Source organism: Montipora capricornis, chromosome 13 (assembly GCF_036669925.1).
Source record: "Montipora capricornis isolate CH-2021 chromosome 13, ASM3666992v2, whole genome shotgun sequence".
Lineage (NCBI taxonomy): Eukaryota > Metazoa > Cnidaria > Anthozoa > Scleractinia > Acroporidae > Montipora > Montipora capricornis.
Window position 1 is genome coordinate 28,772,411 of NC_090895.1, and position 10,000 is coordinate 28,782,410.

Consider the following 10,000-nt stretch of genomic DNA (forward strand, 5'->3'; position numbering starts at 1 on the left):
CCACATTCTACTTTAAACCACAAGAACAAATTTTGAACAAAATTTGTAGGAAACTGGTATTAAAGACTAAAAGCACAAAAGCACTTTTGTTCTATTTTGTGGTGACTGACCTGTTGTTCTGCCTTTTCCTCTTCTTTCCACTTCTCAAACATCAGTCTTAACTCATCCATTCCTTGATACTCTGCTGAAAGTCGATTTCTCTGCCATAATGCAAAAAAAGTCATGTAATTTTTTTTATCAAATAAACATGTAGAACTTGCACATTTTCTTCTTGATATATTTTTAATTTTTACATCACAAGAAATTGAGCATGAGGTGAACCTCTTTCTTGACTGCCACGAGGTCCCCAGCATAAACTGCCAAGAAGTATGGTGACCAAACTATCCACTTAACCAAAACCAACTTGTGCCACTTGTGTTACTTTATTTGGCCACAGGAGACCCAACATTAAGTGCTAAGAAAGCCTGTGACTCATCTGTCCATCACAAGACAACCAAAGTGATGGATGTGCAGCGGCCTTTATCATGGAACACTTAAGGAAAAAAGGATATTTTTCACTCTTAGGGTGCGTTCGATTGACCCTATTCTGGAATAAGAATATGTGGCGTGACGATTTGAAATGGTACGTTTGGCGTTTTGAAGCAACAAGGATAATAAAGATACGTTTAAAATAGCATTTTAGCAGGTGTTTGACAATTTTAATGTGGATCTTCATAAAAAAAGAAGGATTTCTAACTTCTATTCCATGCATTCCTATTCTGGAATACAGTCAATCGAATGCACCCTTTAATAGACAAGATGCTTCCACGAGAGCTAGCATTAAGGGACTACAATGATAAATGAACAACAGCACAGAATAGTTTTCTAAGAGAAAGGAAGCACCTGTGATTCTGTCAATTTCTTTTCCTCCTGAAGCTCCATCTCTGTTTTTTGTAGTCTCTCCTTTATCCTTTCCAGTTCTTGCTCTAGATCCGTTTTCTCTTGCTCAGTCATACCATGTTTTGTTTCCACAGAGACGGCAGCCACAGATTTTACAGATGTTGCAAAGGACCCCATTCCATTCATTTGGCTAGCATATTCAACATGTTTTCTGGTCACATGTGATATAACATACTCGTGGCTGACAAATGACTTGGCACAACATGGACACTACAATGTAGAATGACAAATAACAGAATTTTCATTCTTGGCATTTAATTCACCACAATTGAGATTTCTTGCCATTCTTTTTAGGAGTCAAGTTGTTCAATAGAGTGTAAGCACTACCCTGGGTTAAAAGTTTACAAAATGTAATTTGTCAATAGTATTTAAGTTGAATTTTCCATTGAATTCTTTTGTTCATATTCAAAATAGCCCAACTAACCTCGTTCAGGAAAACAAATTCTTTAGAATTTTTGTCTCAAAAACGAGGTTAGTTGGGCTATTTTGAATATGAACAAAAGAACAATTTAAAGGCAGCCATTTTTGCATAGGGTCTATGAGTAAATTTGTCTGGTGTTAGACAGTAAAATCAATTACATCTCACCCCAAAGGGTCAATGGGTTAATGGCCTCTTTAAACAACACTGCCTTCAGTGATGATGACAATAATAATAATAATAATAATAATAAGAAGAAGAAGAAGAAGAAGAAGAAGAAGAAGAAGTAGAAGAATATATTTAATAATAATAATAATAATAGATTTTGTAATAAAAACTAACGATAAAAAGTCACGACGTTTCGACCCCTCGGAGGTCATTTTCAAGTGAGAATAAAAGTTTTAAGAATTAGCATAAATATGTAAAAACTAGATAAAAATGCGGCGAACGCCGAAATGTGATAAAAATATGTACAAAAGTGTAAAAAGTGCTAAAAATATATGGAGTAATGAATGGTAGCTAGAGAAAAACAATAGACAAAAAATAATTAATTACAAGAACTGTTCTAAACAAATAATTTGGCGCAGGTAGAGTCACACTGTTTGTTTAGCGATGGTTTCAGTTCTTTTATAAAAAACATTTCAAAAACAAGACAATCAAACTTGTTCTGGCACTTTCTCAGGATTCTAAAACTCTTTGCGATGTTGTTAGGTTCCAATGCATGTTTCTCTCTCAGATGGTCGACGATGGTTGCCCCTTTGTGCTCTTCAATGCGCTGGTGAAGGTGCCGGCAGGTATATCCGACATAACCTGCGTCGCACAGGTCACACTTGAATTGGTACACAACGCACTGTTGGCTTACAAGGGGTGGCTTCTCTTCACGGACCCGGATCTCTTCTTTGATCTTTTTGCTCGTGTAGACAGGGGTAATATCCGCACTGATCTTACGGCTTAGGTCGGCAAGTTGTCTCCGTACGGCGTTCGCAGATTTTTGGTCCTTGAAGGGCAACACGACTCTGATTGGGTCCCCACGCTTCTCATCAACGTGGGTGCGTGATTCCTCGGAAACTTTTGAATCAACGAAAAGGCGGATGGTGGACTGCACATGATCTTCAGGATAACACAGACGGGAAAAGATCTCTTTGAGGCGTTCACATTCCTCGTGAAAGGCCTTCCATGTAGACGAGAGCTTAAACGCACGGTTAAGCATGGTATTTATCAGTGACCGTTTATATCTCGCGTCAACGTGGCTGTGATAATGTAACAACAGTCCGGTGTCAGTTGGTTTTCGGTACACCGTTGTGTTCAGGTAGCATCCATTCCTGATTACGTTCATTCCAAGAAAGGGTAGTCTGCCATTTTCTTCGAGCTCCATTGTAATAATAATAATAATAATAATTATTATAATAATAATAATAATAATAATAATAATAATATTACAATTTTTTTTTTAGTCCAGGAACTGTTTCCACTGTCCGCAGCAAGTTTCAAAACAAATTGTAAACTGAAAAGTTATTCAATAAAACAGATAAGAATAACAATAATAATTGCGGCATTGGGAACAGTTCCAAAAAGGCTTAAAAGCAACTTAATGCGCATTGGCGCTAACACTTCTCCAGAACTAAATCAATTAACCACTCTCCTTGGCACACCACTACTACTACTACTACTACCACTACCACTTACCACTACCACTACTACTAATAATAATAATAGTAATAATAATAATAATAATAATATTGGTGTTGGTTTTATTAGATCAAAAATCATTTAATTTGCAACTGAAATATACAAAGGAGAAATAAAGAAGAGGGCTATACGTAGGAAAAGGAGGTGGAAACTTAAGATAAAGAGGAAATACTGGTTCATGTAATAGGGGGAGTTTGTTTACTTTAGAAGAAACAGAGAAGAAAACAAGGAAATAAAGGCAAGGGTTAAAACAGAGTTTTGCAGTTGATTGCTGTGTTTGAATAATGTGACAATGGAATGGGGGAATTTAAGGAAATTTTTTGACTTTTAAAGAACACTACAGCTGAGTAGTAGGCTACCACAAAAAAAGGTCATGGAGACTTTTGGGTGGCAGTGAGATTTTAGGATAATTAATACTGATATTTTTGTCCCCAAGTGGTCTTTCTGTGACTACTCTAGTTTAAAATCTTTTCCATGGAGAAATCATCTTACATACCTTGTGTTGACCGCTGGCTCCTGCTCTTATCAGCAGCTGGTATTCGGCAATCCATTGTTTTTGTTTCTGACATTGTTTCTTTAGTTTTTTGTAAGCTTCCTTTCTTTCCTCAAGTTCTTCTTTTGCCTTTTGAGCAACCTAAATATATATTTAAAAAAAACACAATGTGAACATTGTGCAAGATGATGAGAAGTTCATAGAAAAAACTTCCTTGTGCTTTACCTCCATAGACTCTTTCAGAGTTCTGTTTTCAGAATCAAGACTTGCTGAAAGAAATTGCTGAGAATGCTGAAAATGAATAAAAGAATAAATTCATCTATTTAAGATTTATTGATATGCGATTTCCAACTGGAACTCACAGATGGGACCCAAAACTCTCCAAGATCTAGCAGGAAGCTCCAACCACTGAGCTACCAGAGACTCTATTGTAAGATAAGGAGAGGTTTGACTAGACCTGCTTGATGCAGTTCCAATCAAAGCCTCAACAGCCTTGACTTTTCAGTAGCTCTGCTGTTACATCACCCAGCTAGATCTTGGAGCTTCTGGGTTCAAATCCCATCTGCAACTCTGATTCTTTTTGAGAAACATCCACTGTTTTCCAAATACTTAATCTGTTATTGTACCTACATACAGTATTCAAATTAGTTTTTCGGTCATTATTTTCGTGAATACTTTACCAGAAGGTACTCAATTATGAGTTGAGCAAGTTTGAACATCTTGATAAAGTTTGCGTCATATCCAAAGCCTTGCATTCCCTGTTGATGAAAAGCTTAAGTCAGTGAACACACTTAACTTCTGTGCCTTTTAATATATTACAAACACAATGGAACTAAAGACCTGTTGTTCAAAATGCAATGTTCAAACAGATAATCATCTATCTTCAAACTTAGGACACTTTCCATTTGAAAGAACTGAATGGCAAGACTGGACATTTGGAAGGACTAACAACACTATTATTGTAACGCCTTTACGTTAACACACTTCAAGGATGATAATTATACTCCTCCAGAAGAATGCAAGTGTTCCTTCAAATTGTTGCATTTTCTTTGCAAACTGACAGGTCTGGCCGGACTGTGTTCTGACAAAAGGAAAGCGCCGTTAGTCAATTGTTGTTAGGCCACTGTGCTACATTTTGTACCCTATTCACATTATACCAGTGTTTCCTGCTCTCTTTGAGTGAATAGATCTGACTTGTTTGTTTTGTTGAGAGTGATATTTCATTATAAAAATAACAACTAAAAAAATTAAAATCATGTGAAGAATGTGCTGGAAGACGACAGTAAGCTGGGTGATTTTCTCATTTTCTACAATTATGTGGCATACGAGACAGTCCTTTTACCAAAATTATTATGTTGTTATTTGGTTGGATATTTACTATAAAGTGCATCTTGTTTATGAGCCACCATTCACATTTTTCCTTGTTGAGCCAAATAAAAGCTGACAACAACAACAACAACAAGAAAATACATTTAAATACAATTCACCCACCAGCTCTGCCTCTATGTTGCAAAATGTAATATGCATGATGTTATCTTGTAGTGTTTTTACATCCATGTCACGCTGGATTTTATCAACATCCACGGACGCTAAAAAAAAAACGAAATCTTTTGTTGACAAAAGACTGAACAAAAATAGCTCTGTCTGAGGGTAGATATGTTTTAGTAAATTTCCAGTATCTTGGGTTCCTCATATCATCATTTTGCAAAACTGAACCCCCAATATTATTGTGTAGCCTTTAAGTTCTCACGTCTTATAAAGAGTACCTTAAGTAATAACCGATTAACCCCTTAATAGGTCTGAACTATGATTCAGACGTCAGGGTGAAAACTCTGTAGAAGAATGAGTGTCATTGAAAACCATCACCGATGACCATAATGACCTAGGAAGCTTGTCAGCAATGTATTGGCTAACTCAAATAGATGATAATGACTTCTCACACAGATAGGAGGCAGTGTAGCCCAGTGGTTAGGGGGCTGGCCTTGAGATCCGGATATCCCGGGTTCAAGACTCACTCTAACCACTCGTTGAATTTGATCCTGGTAGTCCCTGGTTTAACTTCCCAGCTGCACTTGTAAATAGCCAACTGGTTTGCCTCCGGCCAGTTGGGATTCTTAACAGTTGTTGTTCTTGTTCTGTTCTGTCGTTTTGTTGTGTTTCATTGGCCCTGAAAAGCCCCTATGGGGAGTGGTCAATTAAGTATGTATTGTATTGAGATGAATTTTGGGTATATCATGGACTCTGAAGTTTCACCATTATTACTTTCAAGAATTAAGAGTCTTTAAATAACCAAGACTTGCTGAATACCCTACCTCAGCAGCTTAATTTCAACATTGAATCGAAATATGTTAATAATTACTGGTATACTTCAATTCAACAACCAGCAAATAAGTTGGTCTGGGGAAGTATTCTAAAATCAAGCCAACCAAAGCAGGTACTTAAAACTTCTCAAAAAAAGATGCCTCGTTATTTACTCAAGGTATTCAGCACAACATGGTATTTCTAGAAATCAATTTTGGTACAAAGGGTATTTCTCACCAAGCATACGCCAATCAACATTCTCTTGGCGTCGTCCAAAGGAAAAGTTCATGCCTAGTAATCAAAAAACAGATAGATCGTAAAATTAAAAGGGACCATAATTACAAAATGAATTAAACTGCAGGTTTTAAGATAATGATCATGTTTAATTAAAGGCACACCCACAAACTAGGACTTGAAAATTTAACCTTGATCACATTCCTACCACAGTGCAAAACATGAAGGCTCAAGCTAAGACTTAAACAGAAGTTGGATTCATAGGACATGTGCAAAAAAGGGAATGAGACCTGTATAAAGACCTAAAAGCTGATCCTGTCAAAATTAAAGCCATCATGAATGACAGAGAAGAGTGGCGAGAAGTTGTGAAGAATTGCTCGACTGTGGTCGACTAACTAACTAACTAACTAACTAACTAACTAACTAACTAACTAACTAACTAACTAGGAGATGCCAAAATCCAAATGACAAGACAGGATTTCAGTTGTTACCGGTACCTGCTGGACTAGCACAATACCTTAGCAAGTTCCTGAGCCACTGAGGTAGTGTGTTGTTGGAGTGACATTATGAGAGGCAGAAGGGTTAAGGAAACCACAGGAAGACATTTACAAACACACCTCAGTGTGTTACCATAGCACGACTACAATCGTTCAGAAGCAGTCACACCATAACAGTGTGACACGTCTCAGTTTTAGCAAGGAGCTGCTTAAATACTCCGAAATGGACAGCCAATTAGCCTATGCATCAAGAGCTCAAACTATGAAAGAAAGGCAATACGTCCATATCAAGAAAGAGCTGCTAGCAATCATATTTGTGTGAAAAAAAATTGACGCTTATATCTTCAGTTGAGAGGATGTCAATGTAGAGATGGATGACAAACCATTGGAGGCGACAGTGAAAAGGTCCCTCAACTCAGCCCCCCAGTGACTACATAACATGTTGCTTCATTTACATGAAAGCAAGTAGATTTTTCTAGCCGATGCTCTCAGAAGAGCATTTCTAACCAAACTTGTGGTCTGGGAGTTTGTGAAGCAACTTGAGGACATTGATCAGCAAAATATGATGACACCACTTACAGCATGTAGCAGCCAATGATGCAGTTTTCCAACAACTTAAGGTTCCCGCAAACGAGGAAACAACGTTGCGGAAGGAGCATTGTCGTGGAAGCAAATGTTTCCTCTTTTTCAGGCCCATGAAACATTTGTTGTGAAAGCAAAATTTGCTTCCTGGGAAGCAAAAATGTTTCTGAATTTGTTCACAAACATTTTGCTTCATCAGCAAATGTCTCCTCGTTTGTGCGCCAAGGAAACATTTTAAGAAACAATGTTTTCTCGTTTGCAAGCGCCTTTAAACATAACTAATAATAATTACTTTTTCAAAATAAGGCATGATTAGTCCAGTGACCTGGTCCTGATCAGGTCCACAATGAATAGTGACCAATGGACAAAGGGTCCATGTTTCATATATGTCCAGTTAAATGAATGAACTGAACGAAAGATGACCTTCCTCGAGAAGTACCAATAAGAAAAGACTATATATAATACAAACTTAAGGATTAATGGACAAATTTGTCCTTAGATCTTATGCTTAATAAGTGTACAAATTGTACCAAAATCCACATATTGTACTTAACTATCTCACTTAAATACAACATTTGAAACCAACGTACCCTCGTTCATTTTGTATGGTATCTGTGAGTATCCCTTTCCAAGTGGAATCTCATTTGAACAGCAAGCAATGGAACAAAAGTTCGTTCATCCCCATCACTGTGTGATCGTCAAAACAAAACGCAGGTAAGAAAATAACTTCAGGCAATTTTCAAATTCCCCGCGAGCCGTACCATGAAAATTATGTTTTGACAGCACATCCTTTATCCTCGGCACATCGCTATGCAGAACTTTACACCTATCTCTTACAAGCCGCTTATTCACGACAATGACCAGAGATTTGCACAAATATATCGTATCTAATGGAAATATTTTCGCAAAGAAAGAATTCAATATAAAGTTTTGAACTCGACAACCATCTCTCCTCAGACCTCCTCGGTATCCAAGCACAAATAAAGCCCGCCAGGGTGGGGGTGGAATAATCTAAAATTAGTTAAACGTTGTCCGTTTTTTACAACCGTTTATGACACATTCTAATGAACAAATTAATCATTTTAATAGCTTTTTATTGTTCCAAGAAATTTTAGCAAAGGAAGACTTTAGATCATTTTTGTGGCACCCCTCCCTAGTCGAACTTATTTCCCGCGTTCGATCTGTGGTTTCCAAAATGGCGACCAAGACGAAAATATCAGCAAGTCTTGTCGATCAATTTGTAAATGTCACCGGTGCTACAAAAGCAATCGCAAAGTCATTGTTGGAGGCTTGTAATGGAAACTTGGAAATGGCAGTAGAAATGCATCTAGATTCGTGCGAAGATCCCGAGACACAAGCAGCGAGTGCCAACTCTGAGTCTGCAAACGGAACAAATGCAGCTGGTTGTGCCAGTGGGTAAGCTATATTTGGAATTTTTAAATATTCAGTGTTAATTTTACAATGATATCGTTTTATTAAATGCACTTTGCTTTATTTACTGTTTATTTTTATCATTATATTTAAAAGGAAGTATTTTTTTAAAAAAACGGATTTGAATGAAAAAGAAGAAGTTACCTTTTAGAAATTGAACTAAACAAAATGTAGTTCGATTTTTCAATGCCAGAAATAAATGTCCTCAACATATTAACGATGTATCTTATTTATCCTCAATAATAAAAAGAGCCTTTTAATTTGGCTCAAGGCATAGTTCATTGAAAGTACAAATCAAATTGAATTAAACCGATTTGTCAAGAGTCGTACCTCAAATGATCTTACTTTATACATTAGGGCTAGCGATGATGTGAGAGCACCTATTCCGCAGACAAGAGGGATTTTAGTTGAACCGTATCAAGGTAAATTTACCATGATATTACCCGAATAAATATTTATTGTAGGATCCTAATTCTTTGTCAAAAATGGGGATGTGGTGAATGAACATTATCTGGAAAAAGCCCCCTCCCCACCCCCCCAGGAAAATTAACATAGCAAACAGAAAATGCCAAAACACATAATTGCTGTTGCTTATTTCAGTCCCTCAAACATAAGCAGGGCATCTGTTAGCTTTTGACTCAAATGAGACATTGAGTGCAGGTCGATCAATGGACTATTTCAGCTGGAAATGGTCAAATTCTATTTTACATGTTACTTAGTAGTGTAGAATTTTAAGTCAGCGGGTGTTAATTGTCCTAGATTGTGGAAGCATGGCTTCGATTCCCAGTTGTGTTATACACATGTTTGATTCATGTGAGTTGGCAGGTATCATAACTTTTCAAGAGTTAAAAAGCAAGGATGTTTTTCGTCTGTGGAATAATAGAAGTATTTTCAGGGGCAACAAAGTCATGTTTCTTGAACAAATTTTACGGTAAACGATTTTTGTGTGGCCTTAAGGCCACTGACACCTGAACCACCCTAGACTGCCCCCCATTTACTGGTAAAATCGTCTGGTGTTAGACAGAGTAAAATGAGTTAAAAGGTAATAAATAAAAAAAAAACAATCCCAACATACTTTTATCAGCTTTGTGAACATAGATTTGCAAACATTATTGATTGGTTGTTGAAATGTTAGGATAATTGGTGGGTGAAACAATTCACCTCCTTTTGTAGAAGGTGGCTTTTAAGGTTAGTGGAAAGTTCTATTTTAAGTCAACTTTTTAAAAATTTACAGCTTATCCAACGAGAAGACGCCAAGCAAAATCAGTCTTTGATGCCTTCAGGGATTTCCAGGCAGAAGCAAGTAAGTAGTAAGAATTACTGGTTTAGATATTAAAAAATTGGCCAGATTTGTCTGTATTCATAGTAAAAAAGCACTTTTTTTTTTAAACCATATTTTTTGTTTAGGGCAACAAG

The 10,000-nt window shown here is 36.9% G+C and overlaps 2 protein-coding genes across 3 annotated transcripts in view; one reads left to right on the forward strand and one right to left on the reverse strand.

Moving 5' to 3' along the window:
- Positions 1-8,108, reverse strand: part of LOC138029910 (uncharacterized) — a 29,635-nt gene extending 21,527 nt beyond the window's left edge. The window contains exons 1-9 of one of the 2 annotated variants that reach the window (XM_068877760.1): positions 7,915-8,108; positions 7,744-7,840; positions 6,078-6,131; positions 5,031-5,128; positions 4,220-4,297; positions 3,765-3,830; positions 3,543-3,680; positions 883-1,149; positions 111-200 (exon numbers count right to left, since the gene is read on the reverse strand). In XM_068877760.1, the coding sequence (XP_068733861.1) occupies positions 111-200; positions 883-1,149; positions 3,543-3,680; positions 3,765-3,830; positions 4,220-4,297; positions 5,031-5,128; positions 6,078-6,131; positions 7,744-7,753 (801 nt within the window). In that variant the 5' untranslated portion in view covers positions 7,754-7,840; positions 7,915-8,108. Of the gene's footprint in view, positions 1-110; positions 201-882; positions 1,150-3,542; positions 3,681-3,764; positions 3,831-4,219; positions 4,298-5,030; positions 5,129-6,077; positions 6,132-7,743; positions 7,882-7,914 lie in introns of those variants that run through there. The other variant, XM_068877761.1, reaches the window with a different exon arrangement.
- A 41-nt stretch (positions 8,109-8,149) lies between these two features.
- LOC138029913 (UBX domain-containing protein 7-like) overlaps positions 8,150-10,000 on the forward strand; it is an 8,360-nt gene continuing 6,509 nt past the window's right edge. Inside the window, exons 1-4 of the mRNA XM_068877765.1 lie at positions 8,150-8,569; positions 8,942-9,006; positions 9,819-9,887; positions 9,992-10,000. The exon at positions 9,992-10,000 is cut by the window's right edge and continues 101 nt beyond it. Of these exons, the coding sequence (XP_068733866.1) occupies positions 8,205-8,569; positions 8,942-9,006; positions 9,819-9,887; positions 9,992-10,000 (508 nt within the window). The 5' untranslated portion in view covers positions 8,150-8,204. The remainder of the gene's footprint in view (positions 8,570-8,941; positions 9,007-9,818; positions 9,888-9,991) is intronic.